Raw genomic sequence first — 24,275 nt, forward strand, 5'->3', positions numbered from 1 at the left:
TGATGCAGAACCCTTCCTTAGTTATGCTGCAATAGGCCTAGGCTGCGGGGGGCTTCCCATGATGCACAGAGTGTTTCTTTTTCACTAACCTCTTTTCACTCTCTGTGTTTATACACCACTCTGCATTTAATCTCAAGTTATTATTAATCTCTGGCTCTCTTCCACAGCGTGTCTTTTGTCCTGTCTCACTTCCAACCATTCTCAGCAGTTGGCTGCCCCTCCCTGAGCCTGGTTCTGCCGGAAGCTTCTTCCTGTTAAAACACAGTTTTTCCTTCCTACTGTCGCCAAGTGCTTGCTCATAGGGGGTTGTCTGATTGTTGAGGTTTTCTCTTTATTATTGTAGGGTCTTTACCTTACAATATAAAGCACCTTGAGGCAACTGCTGTTGTGATTTGGTGCTCTATAAATAAAATGTAATTGAATTTAATTGAAAGTGAAGCGCATCCAGTGTTAACAGGGCAGTTTGGTCGGACTGACAACAGAATCTATACAGTATAAAGAGCCCACAGAAATGCCTCTGAGGAAGGTCAAACCCACTTACATTGTTTAGCTTGTATGTACTCTTTTTTTACTGAATTTGGAAAAAAACTACAGTGACACTGCACTGATTCTCTGTAACCAATTTTATTACGTTCCCCCTACATGAGAGACTTTATTTCATTTCATGCTCCACCCATTTTACTGCTGGTGAAACCACCTTCTTTTTTTACCCCCATAAACTCTGGATTAGCAAACTCTTAGAATATTTTAACACACAATTAAAGACTTTAAAGGCAATCTTTCTAATCAGGCATTCCAACTAGAGGAATATTATTCCCTCAGATTTTATATTGAAATCTTTGTTTTAAATCCTATTTTGTCCTTGGCGTTTATTATACTTTATTCCACTGAATTTTAAGTGCCTTTGTATGCAACATACTCTGTAAGTTAGTTAAATGCTGTTTCTTAATCCAGGTGGATCTCTGGTGATGACCTTTTCACTGTGGACATGACTTCCAGGGAGGAAATGACTGTAAAACTATGTTTATTCATACAGAAGGATGAGTCAGGACAACACAGTCCTCCTACATTGCTCTGCTTTCAAATGTTTGCATCAAAACATGTTGAGCTTGAAAACAAAAATGCAGAAAGGAGAACAGAGAGATGCTTTTCATCTTTTTGAGGAAGGCAAATTTCACTGTGTAAACAAGATAAATCATCTAGATTTTATCCGACTGTTAAGCAGCTAGACTGAGTAGAAGGTTTGAAAGATTCAAGCCGCAGCATCTCCAACATTTAGTTATTAAAGCGGTTAAAGAGGCGCAGCTGCAAAAGATTAAATGACACGACTGAGCTGAATGGCTTTTATGAATAGCAGGTGTGGAATTTCTGCTATCACGCACTATAAAGTCTTTAAATCCATCTTCCCTAAGACTCCACGCACATCTTCTTCTCACAGAGCCCAGGTCATTTGGAGAGATTGCCAGCGTAACCTCAGTGATATGCAAATCAGGGCACAGAAGATGAGAACTCATCCTTGCAGCCTGCTTTCATTCTGTTCAACCATCTTGCAGGGGTGGGAAGGGGCTGCTTTGCAAATCAATATTTTCCACCCAAACAATCTATTTAAAGACAACTGGAGGTGCAGTAGGTTTGTGTGTTTTGCTTGGGGGCAACTTCATCGCCTTTGTTGGCTCGAAAGTTTTACATGCAGCCTCACTGGTGAGAGAAGATTTTTGGGGAGCTGCGTTAAATACTCTCCTCCAACAGATCCCCTGCAGTACTAAATGAAAACCAGCCACAATTGTTGGTTACAGTACTACCCTGGCTTTTTTTAGTCACGGGTGCATTCATGGATCCTTTCTAAGACTGTAATTCTGATGACTCAGAATACCTTTGTTGGTCTCCAAGGATTTTCAAAGCCTTCACTTATGAGTTCTGAATACTTGCCTAAATTAGGTTTGCATTTTATCCATTATTCATACTAAAAGTTAAAACTACAGGTGTTGACTAGACTTTTGATTTATTAGTGTTTAATATCCTGAAGAGTCTGGGGAAGTGCCTGTAAATGGACACACATTACACGACTGTTGTTCTCTAATGTAAAACAGATGAGTCTCTGATACATGACCACGCAGGCTGATAAACTGCGTAGCAGTTAAATCAAATTTAGCCCAAGCTAAAATGATTAACGTATCCATTAAAATGATCCCTGAACCGACAGACCGCACTGATGGGCTACAGCACACACCGACTAACATACATGACGTAGCACTTAGGTGGAGACCGGTGCTTTTAGAGAAGCACAGAGAACTCAGGACTTCTCACAAAGAGAAAATGGACTGCGGCTGCCGCAGACCTGCTGGGGTTACAACCTAACCATGCTGCAAGAGGTGTAGCTATTAAAAGACTCATTTGATAGCCTCAACTTGATGTGACTAAAATACTGTCAAAAAATACAACTCCATAAAACAGTTGCTGTGAGGTAAAACTGTCTTCATAACTGTACTGGAATTGCATAGATTTGTATATTAGCAAATTAATAAGGTGCTGGTGATTTATTGTGATCAATATGCAGATATACAGAGTGTAAGATATAGCTTACATATATAATATGTGTGCTGCTGTTGATTTATGTAAAAGCAGAGATTTTTTTTTTGTACTAGTCCCACCTGTTTCATGATGAAAAATCTCCAGGCTTTGGCTCGATAAGCATTATGTGGCAGACTGAAGATGTTGATCTAACAGGAGTGTAAATGGAAGTGTGAGGCACCGCTCAAACAGCTGGTAAGCCTCTCACTAGTGGGGGAAACAAACAGGGAACTGGAAATTTGATTGGAGCCTTCTTTATTCATTTATAATTGTACTGACAATTTTGTTTGAGTCACAGAAATAAAATCAACTTTTTTTGTTCAAATTAGTAACCTGCATTTACTGTATTTAGGCATCATCCTTAAAGACCTTTTAGTTTTGCTCCTAAAATAAGTACCGTATTTTCCGGAGTATAAGTCGCACTTTTTTCATAGTTTGGCTGGGGGTGCGACCTATACTCCGGAGCGACGTATATGTGACATTTATAACACATGAACCAAAATACTCCAGCCACTTGACATCTCCGTGAACTGCAGCTTTAAGGCAGTCTTGCGTAACCTGTGGGCGCAGTGGATGGAGAGCACAGCTTAACGGCAACTGGGAGAATGCGCCACCCAACTTTCCTGGAAGTCATTGGATGGATCAAGAAAACATGGGCTTCAGTGACAAACCATCCTGTTGGGATTCAGAAAGGCTGGAATATTTGGAACTGCAGCTGACGACGAGTCTGACTAACGCGACACAGAAGAGGAAGCGGCGCTTCGTCTACGGAGTGTACGGAATTGTTTAGAAGTGACACCGAGGATGAAGAATTCAATGGATTGATGGTTTGGTTAACTTGTTAGTATGTTCTTTATGCTATGGTTATCTGAATAACTTAATGTTACGTTAACATACTGTAGCGATTCTCTTAGTTAGAGAGCGTGTTGATGTTGTGGGATTTCGGACTGTTCGGGAGGTTCGTGAAGGCAGCATGGAGAGAGAGAAAAAGACCGAGAGCTTGCCTGTGTGTGTGTTGCTGTTCCGCTGTTGTAGTTGTGGTTGGCGTGGCTGTGGCCTACAGCAGCCGTTTTTCTGTTAATAAAGACGACCTTTGTTGTGAATATCGCCGACTTTGGAAGTGTGTTTACAACGTTACAATACCGAACACGTGTTCGTTGTGCGTCATGTAGCTGAATGTGCTACGTTAGCATAACGTAGGCGTAACCGTGTGCGTCCTGTTCTTTAATCCATTATTATTTTAAATTACCGTTCAAGATGGAATTTGTGCTCTGAGTCTCGGATTCTATCAACCCCCCCCCCCCCCCCTTCCAAAAAAGTGCGACTTATAGTCCAGTGCGACCTATATATGTTTTTTCTTCTTTATTATGCATTTTTTGGCTGGTGCGACCTATACTCCGGAGCGACGTATAGTCCGAAAAATACGGTACTTAAAAGACTGGCAGTGCTAATAACAGCGCCCCATTTAAAACAGATTTATGCAGCAAAATCCTGATAGGTCACCCAAATAGAGAAATGCATATCCTAAATCAATAAGTGAATCCGCATCTCTGACTCTCTGTAATAGATCTAGATAGAGAACCAGATCAACAGATCCATAGGTAGTAAATTTATTAGAGCACCACCCAATGTAAGGTTTATGCCACTGCTGCCCTAAATTAACAGTATTGGTAATTACCCAAATCATTTTGTAATGGTTCTGTAATGGTTAATCCACCAGTATGAACAAGCTCTTTAATCAAAATTATATATATATTTTTTTGAGCTAAAAATACAATTACTGTTGTTATCTATGGATTTTCAAACTTAACTTTTTTGTAAAACTTTACAAAAAAAGCAGGAAAAAAAAAAACAGTAAAGAGCCCATTATTATTGTTTAATTAAGATGTCAAATTACAATTATTTTCTTGCATTCCTGAACAGAAAAATTCATTTTAGTGGTTGAACGTTACGCTTGATTAATGTCTGACTTCTCAGAGAAGTCCAGTGTGCTGGCTCAAATTAAATTAAATTTTTATAATTAATTTATAATTAAATTTTTCTTATAATTTTTAGTTTTAAATACATTTTTGACTGGTTTTTATATTTTCTTGTTTTTATGATCTAATAAATTTGTTAAACACTGCACATACATAGTTACATACAAAATGCAGTGTATATAAAGCAAGATATGAGAAGAACTTAAAATTTCTCTGTCTTCATAATAACGCTTGTATTAAACTTCCCAACAATCCCACTGACTTTAACTCTGTGGGCTGATATCCTTCAGAAAGTCCACCAGATGTTCCCTACTGCTTCTTCACACGTTTACTAAATTATCAGCAAGCTACCGACACAAAGTGATGATTCAGTCGCTGCTCGTTCATGCTACTGTGAAGAACATGCTAGATTTATAACTTTATGTCTACTTGTATCTCTAAGAATAGGAGTGGAGTAGGTGGCGGGCTCTTGTACAACTGCAGTGATCCCAGCGGCACAGCTCAACAGAAGCATGCCTGGGATTCCAGAGGTGTCACCAGGGGAGCATCTTTCATGCGGCCTAATCTTTCCAAGGAGCAGCAAAACAAACACACAGAGCCATAAACATCAGTCGTTGTGGCTGGGAACGTGCTTTTAGGGGCGGAGGTGCAGCGTGTGGGAAAGCTCTGGGGGATTTTACTAGATGATCTGTAAAAATGTGTGCAATGCTAGAGAGGGCTTGCCACCAACAGCCACAGTTAGGGAGGGAGTGGTAATGGGATGACAGACCACCCAGTGCACATTCTGGCAGAACTTGTGTGTATTTTGGTGATTTGTGATGCTCTATTAGATTGTATCTAGCAGACACCTGTGAAAACATTAAAAAGGAAAAGGGATTTCATTGTTTAAGGCGCCTCATTTTCCTCTCGTATTGAGTTTGACCTCATTATTCTCTCTTTTCTCAATAACACCCTCCGTCCATCTGTGCAGCACCAGCCTGACCCAGCATTCAAACAGGCACAAAGACATAATCTTGTCCCGGTGTTTTTAGTAGATTTAATATTTCATCACATAACGGTGCATTCACCAAATTATTTTCACAGCCCTAATGCCGTCGCATAATCAACAGATGAACTGTGAAACTACTGCACAAAGCCCGTATAAAAATAACCCAACAAATAAGGACAAGCTGTCAAAATGAAAAATGTAGAGTTGCAGTTGTTTCTTGCACAGCAGGAGCTTCAGTGTCACACTTCAAGCTTGCCTCGAGAGCAAAAAAACACACATTTAAATGTCATAAGGCCAGAGACATAGCCTGACTGAGATTCTAACAGTATCCTTTCTTTACATTTTCACCAAGATGAACAAACAATAGCACCAAACTGCTAAACTTACCGCAACTCTTTTTTCTCAAACAAACACACAATCAGAAATTATAGTTTTATCCCTTCATAATGAGCAAATACAGCATTTAACGACAGAAGAGGAAGAAACTGACTTTTTTTCCTACATATCATGCCATCACTCAAGTGACACACAGGATCGTGGCACCTACCCAGATCCAACAGCCAGAACTTGCAGTTGTCAGAGTGTTCTCCCTGTGCCGAATCCACTGAGTAAAATGGGTTCAAAGACACTAAAGACTCAATTCCACGGGCCATGTTAATCAAATATCAAGCCTCTGGGATTCTGACTTGAATTATTTCCTTAGAGCATCTCCAAAGGCATGACAAATGGCTTTAAGATCCTTTGCAAAAAACAAAACACCGAAATAATTCTGCAGCAACTATGTCGCTGAAATTCCAGGCAGGGAAAGTCCAGTGTGCGAGAAAAGCAAAAGTCAAATGCAGCATTAGAGAGTAGGATGTTTTCTCTCTCTTTCTTTGTATCTCCATCCCTCCCTCTCTCCCTCCCTCACGAGTGGGCTGCTGTGAGGATATTGGGCAAACCTCCACTGTGCCTCTCCTGTTCCAAGGGGACGTCTGGAAACAGGCAACATATCTACCGTATTACCCTTTGTAGAAGCACCCACTCAGTTTGTGTAGGCGGGTGCATATTTTACAGGCATTAGGTCGCATACAAGTTGTGCAGTATTCTTGGAACAAATATAGATTCGGTTATGAAATCTAACAGAAATGAACAGCACAAAGCTTGGCTTAAAAAAAAAATGTCTTCTATTCAGTTGTTCATCATAAGTGTCACGCACATATTTCAGATTTTTTTTTTTTTTTAATTTAGCTTCTGAATGGTACTACAGACTATTTATCCAACACATAACTCTGTTTTCGAGCATCTTCATCTGAAATTGTGCACTGTGTAGCCTTGAGCAGTTATGCAAGCTGGATACACAAAGATTCCCCTGTTTAACTGTGAGTGTGTGTTTATGTGCGTCTCTCTCTGGGCTCTAAACACACTCTCTCCTGTCACGGGCAGGCACACACACATGCACATACACTGGCAGGCACACGGAGTCCTTATATCAATAACATTAAGTGTCATTAAGTGGGTACTTTTGTATTTAATCCATTCTGAGGGGCAGTGAGAGTCCACCTGCACGTTTGGCTAATGTGTGATATTATTTAGCAGGAATGTGTAGGCTTGCACAGGTGTCAGCAGTGGGATTAGATTCAGAAAAAACAAAACAAAAAAAACAGATTATAAATATGAACAGCTGAAACTGCCAAGCGCACATTTTGTGGGCTAATTCATCAGCATGTGAGGCCTTCTATGGTATTCTGTTCCTGAAGACACAGATGTTGCCCCCAACTGCCAGTTATTCCTTGTGGTGAGCAGCTGTAGTTGCCTGCGAGGCCTCACCTCAGCCTATTCATGTCACTGAACTGTTTGTTGCTTTTTGGAAAAACAATATGGTTTGCTATGTGGCGTAAACCATCCAAGAAGTTTGCACTTCAGTTTTGTAGAGTGAAATTCTAGTACTGTATTAGCGTGTTAGTTAGCGCCAATTAGCAGCTATCTGTTTCTGTCTATAGCTGATATATAGTAGATTTCTTTTATTTACCTCAGCAGCATTTCTTGTATCATGTAGAAAAACTGAGATGTAGTGTTGAAATTGCACTGCTTTTTCTTATACTAAAATATTTCAGGGATCAAATGTGTAGTTCTTTACACGGCCCACGATGTAAAATGAGTTTGACATTCCTGCTCTAAACATCCTTACTGCGGTCACTTTAACATGGCTCCGAAAACCTCAAGATAACAACAACCCTAAGTTGAGGATTCCAAATGCCAATCCAAAAACCAGTGGGTGAAAGGTCATGGTGGCTGTATCTATATATATTTTTATCTTTAATGGTTGTCTCTATGGTTGTGAGACACAGAAGGAAAAATGGGAGATTTCCTGGACAACCACCTTAATCCCCTAAACCTTCACCCTTCCACAACTTCGGACAAAGTGGCCTCCACGGTTGGCCTGTAAATAAAAAAGGCGGACAAAATTGCCCAAAAAGACCTTTTTTTTTCTCTCTCATCCTTGTCTACCTCCTCGTGAGCTGCAGCCTTTTTGACGAGAGCAAGCCCTGCAGAGAAAGGCTCCTTTTCATCACCCGCTCTGACTGCACAAACACAGTGACAAATGGACTTGTTAGATGCAACCAAAAAAAACAAAAAAAAGGGAAAAAAAAGCTGATAGAAACACAAAAACCAGTAAACAAAGTAAGGATGATGAACAAAGAGCTGGAGCTCAAAGTGTAAAATAATTGGTTGAGAAATTGTACCCTTCTTCCTGTGCTGGTCTAGTAAATCATTCAGCTAATTCCAAAATTGGTAGTTCCTGTATGCACTGTCCAAGCGTCCTTTAATTTTAAATGCAGACCTTTCTCGTACTGACTACAAAGAAGCTGCCAGCAAAATATTTGTTTCTATATCACCATAGAAACAAGCAGTACAGCTCCCACCCACTCTTCCAGATTAAAAAGAGAACGGCACAAGCAGAAACTTCTGTCAAGACGTGATGACAGCAGCTCGTAACTCCAACTGACTACGTGTCAGCCCATGGCCAGCTGTATAAAGCCATTTTCATTCTTTGATCGCAGTTTAGATTATGAGTGTTTTGGTCAAATGAACAACTACAACAGCAATTCACAAGAATATAACTGGACAGCCCTATGGTATGTCCACATAAGAAAACATGAATATCTAACCCCTACCTGAGCCAGCCAAAAGATTAAATTAAAAGCATGCAGGTTGCACAGTCTAGAAATGCTCTGAATTTGCTCCACTTTTCCCAACTGCAAAATTTAAATTATGCTGATGCAAGAGTAGAGCCACTCCACTCGATGACCACTTCTTTTGGTACTACAAGCATAATTTGATACTAATCACCTGTAAGCATAGTGAGATTTATTCTGCATGGCCTTCTTTGTGTATAAAAGAATATGGTGGAGACACAGTACTATAAACCGCTGCTTTGGGAAAAATATTTTATTTTGGGAACCTCAGGCAATATGTGTATTTTTGGTTCTCATAACTCCCCATGTTTGTGTGTCTACATTGTAGGAACCTGGGACTACTGAAGTTCTTAGAACCTTCTTTTTTTTTTTTTTTTTTTGGTCTATAATCCATCATCAAATATGTCAAAAAATATATCAGGGATAAGAACAAAGGCGCCATCATGAGGGTTTCTGACAATAATAACATCCATCACTGGTAAAAAGTGTTAAAAATGATTTAAACATTAATGAAAAAAATAGCTGTGCTTCAAACGGGCCTTCCACAGTTGCATAGCAACACCTACAGGAGAAATACATGTTTGTGCTTCCCCCAAGCAGCTGTTTAATGAAAAGTGAAGGCTCTACAGGTCATCAGTGGTGTGTTTGCAAACAGAAACCACATCTGATTAGCAAATGTCTGTGTGTGCATGGACGCGGCAAGCAGCTGTTTAAGTGTTCAGATGTGGTTCGTGATGCAAAAACATCATTGAGTGCACCTGCTAATCTGGCTATAATAAGCCAAGAAATTATTCTGCTCCTACCTTTGTGGTTGAAGAGGCCCTCCATCTCCATGGAGGACCTGGAGTGAGCGATGCAGAGCATGGAGCAGGGTACAATGCCCTCCTGGGCTGGCGAGCGATCCGTGGTCCGTACCAAGCACCAGTCCGGCTTGTCGTGGAGTCGCTCCAAAACCTCCACAGTCTGGCCTCGGCGTACTGTCAGCTCCCCGTTGCTGCCACCGTTACTGGCCACGAAGTCATGGATGACCACTGTGAGCTCACAGCCACCAGAGAGCTGGAAGGGAAGCAACAGAAATGTGTGATTTTTTTTTTTCCCCCAAGAGGATAAGCTCCACATTAGTAGATGATAGACCTGTGTGAAGCAATATTTAGAACCCCCAAAATAAATAGTGACTTATGATAGTCTAATTATTTGCACAGAGGACAATCCACTGTTCTCTCTTTCCCTTCCCTTAGGATATGTACGTACATCAACATTTCTGATTATTTTACTGCATTTTAATAATCTTGCCACCAACACTTGCTTGATGTGAAACAGCCCTGCAGTAAAACCTGCCCTGGCGAAACTTAACACAATTAATTAAAAACTGAAAAGCAGATGTGCCCACACAACAGCATCTGCTAACAGCACAGGGACTCAAGAAGCGCTGTACAGTGTGAAAATGAACTGATCACTGGTGACTCATTCAAGCTCAACCGAACAAAACGTCACTCTGACGATGTGAACGTCTATGAAAGGAAAGGCAATTTTAGGTAGAGGTGGAACGAGCTGGAATTAGTCATTTTTCTCACTGGTTATTTTAAAAGGTTTGTCCTTTTAACGCGTGAGTGAAAAAGCAGCTGCTCGTTACTAATGATGCTTCGATCCGTTACGAAGGTACAGAGGGTGAGCAAACGTGGCTATTCTACCAACACAAGAGCGTATAAGCTTTGGCACATAACAGCAGTATTTTATTCAAATGAAATCTGGCAGATTTATCCCAGATCTGGAAAAACTGAAATGCAGTTCTGTGACATACTTAATGTTAATTGGCGTAACTGAAACCAATTAACACATTAATACTATAAATGCCCCATAATAAATAGTTGCACTCATTCTTTTGCACAGTAATGGACCTAATTTTTCAGTAATCACTGGGAGTAAGCAGCTTGTAAAATTCAATTTTTATTGCAACCTTTTAACCAAAGATTTTTGAGATGGAAAACTAGAAGTGATTCCAATGAACTTGTGTGCATTTATACTAAACATAAATATGATTAACAGCAGATGAAAAGTCTTGTGATGTCATGCATTAGTCATTAGCTAAATATGCTGCAATCTAAAAACTTTTCCACGTTTTTCCGTGTTTATAGCTGCTGTAATTGCACCGCAATTTTAGTCTGTTAAAGCATTTATTATTGAGAAATATTTTTTATAGCGCACTACACTGCATTAATTGTCACAGTAAAGCAAAGCGGATTATTTGCAAACATACCCTTTGGTAGTGTGGCAAAGCCAGAGAGCTTAGGAGCTGAGAAACGGGATGTGAGCTCCTTTCTCCGAGCCTGTCCATTGTTTTCCACTCCCTCATCGCAAGAAAAGTTCCAGAAAGGTAGAAAACTTCTACAAAGCAGTCTGATTTCTGTCTCAGTCTACTGAAGTTCAGCTCACACTAAGGAGATGCCCATCAGGTAAGAGTAGGTTGTCAAAAAAATAGGAATAATTATTCATTTTTAATTAGTATTTCTCCTGGGTATTAAAGGTATTAAAATTCCTAATCCAAACATTCCAAAGCCAGTAGAAAACTTCCTGCTGTCCACTGTAACAGTCAACAGCACTCCTCTGTGGGTCCTTACAATCAGACTATTGAAGCGTAAATGATTCGTTCTCTTGTGTCACTTCCTGAAGCGAAGCAATTAATCCAACCGTGCCTTTTAAACATTTTCACAGTTAACCTTTCATCGAGGAACAAAAACACACAACAGAAAATTAGAGGTAAAAACACTACGGCTGCCTGAATTTCGAAGCAAAGAGTAAGATCGATAGCTGTGAGGACTTGAAACTGTGCTCTCCTGTCTGGCATACAGACGAGCATCCTCTGTGAAGTGAGCGTGGGAGGCTGAAGCTGCTGACACACAAGTCAGTCACTAAAGCAGAAACACACACAGGAACACAAGCGCGCACACACAGCAACACAAACACGCCACTGTCACTGCCTCTTGAATGAAACGTCTCATAGAGTCCTCACAAAGACAGAGATAAAGAGATGCATTCAAAAAGTGAGGATGAGATGCTAATATAAATTAGCAGGTGTTACTGCGCGTTTTGAATGTGTATGCATGGGAGTGCACCCTAAACCGATGCACTGTGACTAATCAGTGCCGGTGATAGCTTAAAGTTCAGTGGATACTCCTCACCTCCTCGATCTTTAAAACTGCATATTTGGGTCATGACTATAATTCAAGTGTGAAAATAAGGAATTGATGCAAGAGTCCAGTGCTCAGTTTATAATTAGCATGACATCAAAGCATTAAAAGACTATTTTATCTGTGTGTGTGTATGTGTGTGTGTGTGTGCGTATGCACGCGCTGCATGGTTTTTAGCTTTACAGTTGATCATACTGAGCGTAGGAGGACAAGCCTTCTGTGGTGCTATTACCAGATATAACCACAGCCACACGCACAAATACACAAGAAAACAAACACACACATGCCGTTTTAAAGCGCTGTCAGTCAGGCTGTTTCTTCCTTCCTAACACAATCAAACAATTTCACAGGAAACTACTTCAGGACAGTTGCCTGCATCTAAGCAGTTTGCACGTTTTTTTTTTTTTGTGTGTGTGTGTGTGTGTGTGTTTGTTTTTTTACAGTCGTATTACTGAGTGACAGCATTAATCAGCAGTGACAGGAGAGCTGCATTCTGACTGCACGAGCTACAGTGTGGCAGAAAATAAAATAAAATAAAAAAGACTGAAAGCTTGACAATTTTTTATGGCTAAAGTGCTACCTTGAGCATGCTGGGGATGACGAATGCCTGTGTGAGTTGATTTTCTACCTTATCGCTGTCCAGTGTGTTCTGGGATGTACGTGAGGCAATAGAGATGGTATCAGGTTGGCTGCTGGCGTCTCCCTGGCTGTCCAGCTCCTCTCCATCCCTGCAGGCACACATCATTACAGCAGACCCATAATTACTATGACCAATAAACATTACATTTACTCTATAGGGTTACTTTAGTATTTCCAGTGTCTGACTTAGGTTCTGCCTGGCTGCAATTCTTAATAGTCATTATCATAAAACTTTTTTTTTTTTTTTTGCTAAGTGCAATCTACTTCCAGCTCACCGTCTGCCTTTATGTTTAGTTGTGGTGGCTTTAGGGATGTGGATGGGTTCCTTCAGAGCTCCACGCAGGTGGACTGTTCGCTCCTGTATGACTTCCCGAATGTGCTTGATCCAGTCCTGCTTGTTCTCGATACTTGAAGCCTGGTGCATAACAGATAACTGGGTTAGATATATAAAGTTTCTAGTATAGAGCTCTTAAGTGCACTGTCTTTTTCTATCTTTCTCAAATACAGACAGGTACATCAGTACTAACAGCAAGCAAAACATCGGGTCTACATACAAGTCCTAATTTAATTATTATAATTCTGTCTGTTCCCACGGGAGTGCTTGAGCCCTGCAATCTTTCACTTGACTCACATGTCTGCATGACAACCACAGCTTCACTCGGGGCCCCAAGGACCAACTATGGACTGTTATTGTATATATTTACGTCACAGATCCAACATGTAGACACTGCTTTCATCCTATAACTACCCTCATTTGAGTTTTCTCTTCCCCTTTCCCTTAGCAACCAGGACTGTGACTACCATGGAGCTGAGTTATATAAGATACAGTTTAAGATGATCATCAGAAGTTATGTAATAAGACAGATAGCTATACAGCACACATTGCCAAATCGTAACACACCCTGGGAGCCTTTCTCTGTGCCAGTCTCAAAAAACAAACACATATCTACACACACAGCATGCATAAAACATTGCTTCTGACTCACTGTGTGAGAACTACCAAGTTGCTTGTGAGGTTTTGGATTATGACCCATCAAATGATATGGTAATGTGATGAGTTCATAAGTAGCAGAAAGTAACACTCCACCCTCCCTTACAGGGCCTGAACTTTGCTGGCTGAACAAAAGGGACTATGTAGGATTTAGCGGGGGTGGACTATAGACATGGAGTGATTCTTCTTCATGTATGAAAACCTGCACCACTTCCTGTAGGAGAGGAATCACATGAGCAGTACGCTCATGTGAAAAATAGAGCTTTAACAGGACTTTATGCAGTCCCAGATTCAGCAGCTAGTAGATTCAACTATACCTTAACACAAATAACTTGAAGTAATTGTTTTTAGAGGTGCTCACACCACTTGCTGCTGATCAATTAGTCAAGTGCGTGTGATCAGCAGCATCAAGCTGCTAACTTACCCTCTTATTTCCTATGGAAGCAGTAAGTTATACTTAGTTTTTCACAGGACTGAATGGAGCCCTGTGAAAACTTTCTTCACACAACTGCATGTTACAATAACAATACTATAAGTGCCAAATCGGTTTAGCAAAAGCATTTTGGTTCTCACTTCTACCGTGATCATATCAGAGCTGTTGTAACATATTCAAAAGAGGAACAAAAAAATGTTTGTTAATCCTGAAATACTGTTAACATAAACAGGAATGTTTGCCCATAATCCATTAAAATCAGCATCTTCATACCTTCAGAACAATCTTGTTATCTGAGGTCGGGGTCCTCCCCACCCAGAGGGCAAACTTACAAGGATCTCCCTCCACATGTTCTGTCACTCCGAGCTCTGATGTCTGATGAGAGGAAAAACATGCAAGCGAATGTAGATGAAATATAAAAAAATGTAGCAGATTTCCCACTTTGCAGTTGTATTCTTCTGCCAAGTGTGTTCAGACTTAACATTTGACCTTCTGGAAATAAAGCGTCATCACTTCATATTATCCTCATAGGCAGCTGTGTGAAATTTAGCCATAATCAGCAGTAGAATTTTGGAGTTATGGCCAAAAAAATGTGTTTTGCGAGGTCACAGAGGATGTTTGTGCCAGTTCTAAAAATTTTCCTCAAGAGATATCATGCTCAAGAGAGAACTTGCTGACAAAGAGCCTGACTTATGGAAAAGCATAATGCCTCCAGCACAGAGGTACAAAATGATGTAACCCAGATAAAAACAACAGGCGTCTCAGAGGACCTGACATGAATCCACCCAGTACAGCCAAGTAAAACATTTCTTACAAAGAGCTTGCTCTTGTACAGGTATTTGCTGCGCCCATTAGAGTCTTTCACTTCTTTGCTGAAGACCAGGGACATCTCAAAGAGGAAGAGGTGTCGGTCACGACCCTTCCTGATCAGAGTCTTAGGATCCCAAACCTGGAAGGACTCCTGGAGTATCAGCTCTCCCTGGGAGTCAATGTTCCCATCAAATCCTGAAGTGGAGAAGGGAGAAGCAGGAAAGAGTCACTCAAGGGATGCTTTCCTGCTTGTGCAGTAAATGCAAATATGTTTGTGGGAGGCAAGTTGAAATAAGTTATTTCTGACTCATGGGTGAGTAATTTAAGCTCAGTGACTATTAAAAGAGACGGACATATTGGGATTTCTCTCAAAACAGCAAAGTGACAGTTTAATCATTGGCAACAACACACAAGCAAGGCAAACAGGTGTGTATAATGAAATCATGTGAGTTCCATTACTAGCAGTGTGTGTGTGTGTGTGTGTGTGTGTGTGTGTGTGTGCGCGCGTGTGTGTGTGTGTGTGTGTGTGTGTGTGTGTGTAGATGTAGACCCACCCTCCAGCATTGAGAGGTGCATGGCATCATTGGCTTTCTTTGGGACACTGAGCATCACTTCCAGGCCATCCTTGATCTCCCCTTTTCCTTCCTCACAGCATGTCAACAACTCCTACAATGAAGCACACAGACATATAAACACGGTGGCATTTAAATAAAGACTTAGTGAATTCACTTAAGAATAATTTAAATGTATTCTTTACCTTGAGAAGCAACTGGTATTTTGTGATTCTCTGGACTGGCTTGATGAGGTAAGAGGAGATGGAGTTTGCAAGACGATGTCTTTGTTGGATTTCCTGTATATTGAAAAGGAAAGAGACGTTTTCACAGCAAAGGTCTTCCTTCATTTTGAACCATGCAGCACAGAGAGGAACCCAGAGAGTTGAAGATGTCTTTACACCAAAACAGAAAAGATTTATGCTGTCGGTAAAATCAAGCATTGCTTACATCAAAGTAGGGTCCGGCATGTTCCAGGATGAGCTGAGTTGAATCTGGCTTGTTCTTACAGTAGTTCACATACATCTGAAACTTATCAGCCTTAGAAGGAAAACATAACAGTAGTAGTATTTTTTAGTAGTAGTAGTATTTTTTTTTTTTAAAGAAAAGGACTATTGTACTGTGCCATGTTTTAGCATTTAACACAATATAGAAACAACACGTTGTTAAGGTGCAACTTTATCTTTTACCCAGGTTACAAAACAATGGCCGACATCTTCCGGAAGCTGCTCATATTTCTCCAATTCCTTCAAGAAAATACTGTACAGAAAGAGGAAAAGGTAGAGGGTCAAATTTATAGGTGTTAAATGGGACCTAACTGTATATCTGATGCTTCTAAGACAAAGATTTCTATTTGAAATAACCGATGTTGATAATAATGAATACAAAGCATCCCAGATTAATGCACCACTGACTTGTGATGAAACTCATAGAGGTCCTGCATGTTCCCAAAAATGATGTGCTCCTTGTTGACAATACCAGGAGGAATTTCCTCCACGCCGCTGGTCATTTCCCACAGGTAGGTCTGCGCAAGCACGCACACAAGAGCACAATTAATTCAACACCTAGACCTAGACAACACCTTTGACGTGCTTAAACAATGGTGCAACCATTTTAAAGAAAAATATTGCAGTAATTCAAGAATGAAGAATGAAGCTTTGTGTCAATACATACATCCATACACTCTCGCAGGTCTCTCACGTAGGCTTTCTCTGTTTGAATCAGCTCTGCCATTATGAATCTGAAAGGATATAAAGAGACAGTCATGCACTGTAGTACACCGCTGTAGCTGCCAAAATAAATACATACAAATTTAATCCATAACAGGAGTCATTTGTGTATTAATATCACAAACAAAATGTTTAAGAAGGTAAGAAATGTACAACAATGCCGCTGCATCTGGAAGCATTAAAACTCCCCTGCGGCTCACTCGTGCTTCGTTAAGTTCGTCATCGTGCACCCTGAACTCCATCACTGTTTGTGTACACACATGAATGGTTCTGAGGTAATCACTATGATGTCTGCATGTACTCTGGGTTATTTAACATGAAACTACACAATAAACCTAACATTATAAAATGAAAGCTCGCCTGAAGCCGGAAAACATCAACAGCAGTGAAAATACTCTTATACGTTAGTTGGAAATGACAGGACTGAACCCTGTGACTCGGAAAATGAGGTGTAATCAAAACGTCTGTTGCTCTTACTCTTTCCTTCGTGCTGATTTCCTCTTCTCCTCATTGAGTTCATGGGCAGCGTCCCGCAACTTGACCTCTGACCCCGGAGCACTGGCTGGAATGATGTCCAGTTGCAGCTCTTTACTCTGAAAACACAGGAGCCAGTGGCTATTATGTGGTGCACAACAGGACACATCAGTCGTTCGGTTCAACACACCAGTGAGTGATGTATCAGCAGTTAAAAAAATAGGAGTCATTCCAGGTACTGTATAAGTTATACGGCTCTATTAATCACATGAAGCACAACCTGTAGGCCATAGCAAATAGTTATAATGCCTAGTCATATCCTTATTTCTACAACCTGTAGGTTTGTGGTCTTATCATGTAGCATAAACCAGATGAGTGCACATACAGCATGCAGTTTGGCTGTTTAAAGTTGCTTGAAAGAACAGCTCTGATATTATCAACGATGGGCACTCACAGCCTTGTTTGAGTCGGAGGAAATGCCAAGCGCTGTTTCCAGACAGGTTCGGTATTTGTCCATGCGGAGAGAGAAGTCCCTGTAGCGTTTGTCCACCGAGGACACCCATTTCTTTATTTCCGCGGCATGGGAGTGGCCCTTGTCACAAAACCCATCCGCCAGCTGGATCAACAGCTTTACCCGCTCTTTGGTTTGCTGTCAATAGAGAGGGAGGGGGCACGGAGCGGAGAGGGATGGCCGTAGAGAGGAAAGGTAGATGGCAGAGAAAAAGAGAGAGTGTTAAGAATCAGTGTGTCGCCTAATGGACACAATAGACTGCGCTCTAACACAATCACAGTGACACAGCAAAGAGGAAACCGGACAATATGCTGCCCTGGGAATGGGCCTCACAGCAGAGTGTGAGACTGTGCAAACATACACACAACACATCCAGTAAGTACAGGTATAAAAAAAAAATTAAACAAAAAAAACTGCAAACAGGCTCTTCCTCCCTCTTTTATAGATAAATAAACAGACATAAATGCACACATACATACCTTTGCTGTGATCTGGAAATCTTCGTGCTCCTTCAGTAGCTCCTGTGTGTGGTGAATGCTCGACCCGGTGGACGTGTGCGTGGACAGGTAAAACTCCCCAGTGTCATGGATCCACTCCAGGGCCTGAGTAAACAACCAACTGCAAGTGAGTACGTATAAACTGCAGGGAGTTTAGTAACAGGCAGCTTAACGCAAAATATCACAACCCAAATCTGAAGACCTGGTACACTTAAAACTACAATAAAATAAACCCTAACAGATAGTACGTGTATATAAACTAACAATTATTCTGTGTTTAAACTGTAGTGTTTTTGCCTCTAAGGATCCCTTTACAATTTCCTACAATCAAATTCATGGGAATTCTGGTTTAGGAAAGTTGACATCTATATGATTTTGTGAACAGTAATACAACATGGAAATATTATGGCTTTTTTTTTTATTCCCATGGAGATCTAATCAGTTAACACGTTCAGTATGTCCTATTTAATTTCTCTCCTTTTTAGGGTTTGTGTACTTTTAAAATGGGCCCGCCAGTGATACCTCCTAACCAGCAGTGGCAGAACTGGTCCAGTCAAACTGTGAGACCCGAAACATTTGAGCCCCGGGGATAAAACCTGGACCGCCCCAGAATAGCCATGTCCTAGAAACGCATGTGATGTCATCTAGTTTCATTGGCTAAGAGAACTGCTCTGCGCATATGCTGTGCTATCCAAGCACCACAAGAGGGAGCCAAGTGGCTTATATTAGACAACCAAAGGTGCCCTGGTAAAGAAAAATAGGGTGAAGAGCCACAGACTTGAACTTGCTTTGGCTCACTCATGAGAAGAGTTTCAACCAGTCAAAGGCATGTTTAAATAAAGCATTCCAGTTGTAAGCTCAGACTGCAGAGCGTAAGGACATCCTGCCTGCTACTGCAAACAATATTAACCAAACTTTTCTCACAGATCATTGAATCCTTAAACAGAGTGAAACTTGTTTGACTGAGAAATATTGAGTGCTCTTTGGACTTTACCCTACCTCAGATCTATTATTCTACATTGAGAAGCTTTCCAAGGTTGTGCTGACATGTAGGGAAAAACAAGGAGTTGGTGACATACTTTGGAAAGGCTTTGTAGTAACTGCAACTTTTACATGACCTCACCCAAAGGATGGTAGCGATCCCTAAGACATTTTTGCATATGTCTGCCTGTTTGCATCACTTTCAGTTAAATGCAACATTATAAAGAAACACTGACTCACTGTTTAATTCAAAAACAGAGACAAAACAAGACGGAAGTTGCAGCTGCTCGGTAACAAAATTAATATGCTGATGTACTCCCACTCCAAATAAGAGACTTATTTCTACTTTTTCAGTCTGCAGTAAATCAAATACCACAATGCAGTTATCTGCTGAGCCTCATGCGCAGATTGTGCTTATTCCCACTGCACATATAAACAAGCACACACCTGTTTGGCACTGCGTTCAAACACTACATATTGCTGGCACTGGTCCAGTCTCCGCTTCCTCATGGTCCAGAAGTGAAGCACTCTGTTTTCTCTCTGCAGCAGCTCATTCAAGATATCTGATGAATTAAAAACAAGCACTTTGTTTATTCAAGCTGGTTATGTACAGTATGCCGGCTTAACACAGGAACAAATTGGACACATGAATTCACAACTTCTATGAATAAATTAGAGTGGTGGAAAGATAAAGTTCAGTAAACACTTTACATTGTTGGCTTAACCCCATCTATTAATAGTGATATTTATGTTCTTGCACCCCCCCCCCCCCCCCCCCTTCCTTGGTCCAACATATAAGGCCCCCCTACTTGTATTGTAAAGTGCTTCAGACATGAAGAGATGTTGAGATTCAATCAGATTAATGGAAATGAGCGCACATCTGTGGGGGGCTTAAGTTAATACCAGCTGGGTAAAAACATTTGCAGTGATTCCTGCAAACTGTAATAATGAGATGCGGAAATGATGACGGTTTTCACTGAGGTGTTTACTTACTCTTAACCTGAGTCTCTGGAGCTTTGACGTGGGACAGCATGCCAGGCATGTTGACACTGTTTCTGTGCAGGTACTTTAAGAAAACATCAGCATTGCGTCTGGCTAGTGTGCAGGCCTGTGATTGTGCAGAAAGAAGACAAACGTTACTCAATGGGTCGATGGATTCATATCCTTATAATCAGGGGTTGCAGTGGGATTTGGAACCCTAAGTTTCAGTGTAGCAGCACAGCATCTATCATGCCTACTTTGCAACCCCCAAACAGTACAAAGGTGGATTTTTTTTCTGCTGCTACTAAATAGCATCATCAGCTTAGATGAATTACAATAGATAACTGCTTTTAATCTCTTTTTAGAACCAAGTCTTGCCACCCTTCAGTAGACATTCCATTACCTGCTGCAAAACTATTTTTCCTAATTTGGAGGCCTTGCCCTAAACTTTATCCAAATACTTTCAGTTATCCCTGAGTTAGTAAAAAAATAATGCATGTTTTCAATATTAACAAAACTCATTAAATCAAAACAATTATAAGAATGCTGTAAGAGAGTTAAAATCTTTAACATTTTTACAAATACTTCTTTGTAACCACATCCTAGAACAGACACAAAAAAAAGTCCACGGTAAACAAATACAAAAGTGTATACTACATAATGACTTTTTTATTTGTATAATCTATGACAACAAGCCAGATCTGATGCATACTTATGAGGTATTCACATCATATTATACACATGTGCATACAGGAATATTACTATATAATGCACCCATGATGACATAATCTGCTGATATCAATTCATCATAATCATAATGCAACCATGCTGTTTACATTTCGGCAATATTGCTGAGCAGTAGGTATGGCTTTAATACTGCTCAATGTCAATGTCATAGTCTGTACTATTTATGGCCATGAGCCTTCCCTGATCAAAATGATAGATGATGCTCAGCCAATCAAAAGTTGGCATCTCAATAAGACTGCAGCCTAGAACTGATGTTACTATAAAGACATAAAGCTGTGCAGACTTTACAGGTTCTGGAGTGACATTACTTTCTCAGTGGCAGCAGCTAGAAGTAACACCAGGATGCAGCACATTAAAAATGAACTCACTTGATCTTATTTTGCATTAAACTGCTTATCAGATTTAATTACTCTTTAAGCGAGCGTGTGTGAATGCCATTCCAGATCAGTCTATGCCACTTTAACTCTAACTCATAATAGAATATTAGTTTAAAAATCACACGGAAAATGCTTTGACATTTATTTTCCTGTTTGCAATAAGGTCATCTTTCTCACCTTGAGGAAGGCCTCTTTCTGCTCCAGATGTTTGCTGATCATGGGAGTGACATGGTCTGACTCACTGTTAGGGCCCAGCTTATCAGCACCACCACACCAGTCTTCTTCTCGCTTATACTCCTGCTCAAGACTTTCTAGCACACTGCACACCTAAGACACAGATGACACAGTATTGTCTGTTAAAACTGCTCTTCAGTGAAGTGGTAATCCCCTCCTGGTCTAGACTTTTATGCAACTTCTGCAAATCTGGGCTGCTGCAAGCAATTTTCTTATCAGAATGTAACTCTGCAGGCACTTGCTTTGGGGACTGATGCTGAACAGGGAAAGTGCATATTTTATAACACTTTTTTTTCATACATTTAGACTTAAACTTACTCATGTGTTAAGATCATATATTAAGTTGATGGCACCCACTCCCACTCCCACACTCACATGCACACACACACACACAGACACAGACAATAATACCTGTTCAGAGGTCTTGTAGAAGGCCACGGAGGCATTAACCAGCTTAAGTCTGTCCTCCATCTTTAGCATCAGCTGCTGCCAGTGGTCTGCCACCTTCAAGTCAAACAAAATAAACCAGTTTACCAGTACCGGCTACTGCACTGCCTACACTATTTTCCCTTAGAGACGAGCAAAAGGAACAATACCTTTTCTGCACAGTCTCTGATCATATCCATGTCATAGTGGTTTGCCTGGAGTAGAGCCTCAGCTTTCTGCTGTACCTGCAGTGCACTCTGATGGGTTTTCTGCAGGCAGGGGAAGGTTGATATGAAAAACAATGAATTTCAAGGGGTGTATGAATCTCTATATCTGCTTTGAAAATTCCACCTTATATTCCGGTGGGCCCCACAGGGCACTTTGGCAAAGATCTGAGAACTGAGAAGCAACAAAGTAAAGGCAATATAAACAAAAGCTGTGTTTGATTATAGCTTTGTCATAAAGACTGTCCTGGAGTGAGCATTTTGAAGAGGAAATGAGATGGAAGGTAAAGAAAAAAATATTATCTGATTATGTTTGTGTTAGAGCTTCTTGTTGGACTCAGGGCAGTTGAGGATAAAGAAAAGAAATTAAGGATATCCTGCTACCTTTATAATACTTGTGCAGCATAAGTCTTAAGTCTGAAGCATCAGAGTTAAGTAAGATATTGCTTTTCCTCCTTCACCATGTAAAGTTGGGAATCAGGGACTTAGTTATGGCGCATGTGTTAATATTTCACTCTCATTTACACAACAATTAAAAAAAAAAAAAAAAGCAACAACTTTGTTCCATGTGTGATACTTTGCATGTATGTGAGTGTTGTAGAAGTAGGTCAGGCACAGGCCTGCATTAAAATGAGCCAGTCTCAATAGAGTTCAAAGAAATGCACCTGAATAATAAGTGGTGACGAGAAGAAGGAAAAAAAGGAAGAAAGGTAAGCAGTGAGAGAAGAAAGAGAGGAATATATATACTGGTTATTCATAATTCCATTTCATGGCTGACTTGTGATCAGAAGGAGAGGCGGTGTGGAGAGATACCAGCCTAAAAAGAGTTTTAGAAAGGCAAAAGGTTGAAAGATGAAGTTCAAGAAAGCAAAATTGAAGCAGAAGTGAGGGGAAAAAGCAACTAGACCTTTAAAAAAAAAGGAATGAAGGTAAACCCCGATGTAGGGGGTGGGGGGTGGGGGATTAAGGTTCTACAAAAATAGACGCAAAAACGAGACATCCGTGTTTCTTTTTACCTCTATTGCATGTTGAAACTGTTCATGCTCCTTTTGCAGTTGTTCGGCTTCTTGTAATGAACTGGCTGTGATCAGACCAGCATTCAGCATGGATTCACCATTACGGATCCAACCCAGCACCTACAGCATGCACAGAAAGTTTATTTATTTTCAAAAGAGTGGCATCCATTTTATTATGAAGTTTCAAAAATTGCTGAAAGACCAAAAAAAGTGGACGAGTCAAGTTGTTCTTTTCTTCCTATTTATCCTTTCAGCAGCTTCACATTTGTATCTTTGGTCTATTCTGCTATATATTTTTTATTACTGTTATTCTGTGACAGAAATACCCTCGCATGCTCGTTTCCATCTTTTGCATCTTTAAATTACACCCTGCTCACATTTCCTAATGCACTTTACCTTAAATTTGCCTTCTCTCCCTCCGCCTGCACGCATGCTGCCTGCAGTGCGCAAAATCACATTTGCTTTCAGTTTTGCTGGCCTAATTCTAGCCAAAGGTTAGTCTTTTGAAGACACCTCTCTCCCTCCCTCTGACTCAGCAAGCATGCCTGCTGAGTGGGCGGTAGGCAGAACTGCAACTGAAGCTTGGCTAGAAAATTAATGAAGCTACACAACACTGACACCTGTTTTTGAGAGGCTTTAACAGGGTCAGTGTTTCCATTGCACTTGCAACGACCTGAGGCGGGACAGGTATGAGGTTGGCTTTTTAATCTCAAAGGAGCTGCGTGCACATGTGTGAATGAACAGCCATTTTATAATACCCTTTTATAATATAGTCCAGTATTTTATCGTACCACTACATAAAACACCACTTTATCTATTTATAGTTCTTCTGTTTTGTTTGATCTCCCTTATTCCTATCATTAGGCCTCCATTCATATTTACACACAGAAAGCAGTCCCAATAAGAAAGTACTTCTGGGTTTGGGACAAGATACAAAACAGACAAAGTAATACTAGCAAATTTAGCACAGCAATATTTGAAGACAGTTTAGTGACATAAATACACAAGCTACAATTACAAGATTATGGTTGTTACTGACTTTACTGTAAAAGGGTGCAGTTAGGGGATTCACAGCAGGGTGTGTAATAGCTAAACTTCCATGTAAGGAGGGAGTTGATGGCAAAGGCTGCTGAGCTGTATTGTTTTACAGATGCTGATCCAACATCTGTAAAACTGCTGAATTCCTGAAATAATATTTACTAACCACATTGAGAATTTCTATCCCACTTCAGATTTTTCTAGGTGAATA

The 24,275-nt window shown here is 40.5% G+C and overlaps 1 protein-coding gene across 1 annotated transcript in view; it reads right to left on the reverse strand.

The window, feature by feature from the left end:
* The window catches only part of triob (trio Rho guanine nucleotide exchange factor b), a 106,526-nt gene that overhangs the window by 14,458 nt on the left and 67,793 nt on the right, over positions 1-24,275 (reverse strand). Inside the window, exons 18-37 of the mRNA XM_030750910.1 lie at positions 23,027-23,146; positions 21,957-22,055; positions 21,772-21,864; positions 21,304-21,453; positions 20,015-20,129; positions 19,469-19,584; positions 18,023-18,145; positions 17,487-17,681; positions 17,036-17,151; positions 16,503-16,569; positions 16,244-16,353; positions 16,019-16,088; positions 15,780-15,869; positions 15,536-15,628; positions 15,333-15,444; positions 14,783-14,973; positions 14,242-14,343; positions 12,820-12,959; positions 12,534-12,633; positions 9,521-9,773 (exon numbers count right to left, since the gene is read on the reverse strand). Coding sequence (XP_030606770.1) covers positions 9,521-9,773; positions 12,534-12,633; positions 12,820-12,959; positions 14,242-14,343; positions 14,783-14,973; positions 15,333-15,444; positions 15,536-15,628; positions 15,780-15,869; positions 16,019-16,088; positions 16,244-16,353; positions 16,503-16,569; positions 17,036-17,151; positions 17,487-17,681; positions 18,023-18,145; positions 19,469-19,584; positions 20,015-20,129; positions 21,304-21,453; positions 21,772-21,864; positions 21,957-22,055; positions 23,027-23,146 — 2,455 coding nt within the window. The remainder of the gene's footprint in view (positions 1-9,520; positions 9,774-12,533; positions 12,634-12,819; positions 12,960-14,241; positions 14,344-14,782; positions 14,974-15,332; positions 15,445-15,535; positions 15,629-15,779; positions 15,870-16,018; positions 16,089-16,243; positions 16,354-16,502; positions 16,570-17,035; positions 17,152-17,486; positions 17,682-18,022; positions 18,146-19,468; positions 19,585-20,014; positions 20,130-21,303; positions 21,454-21,771; positions 21,865-21,956; positions 22,056-23,026; positions 23,147-24,275) is intronic.

This window comes from Archocentrus centrarchus, chromosome 16 (genome assembly GCF_007364275.1).
Source record: "Archocentrus centrarchus isolate MPI-CPG fArcCen1 chromosome 16, fArcCen1, whole genome shotgun sequence".
In the NCBI taxonomy this organism is placed as follows: Eukaryota; Metazoa; Chordata; class Actinopteri; order Cichliformes; family Cichlidae; genus Archocentrus; species Archocentrus centrarchus.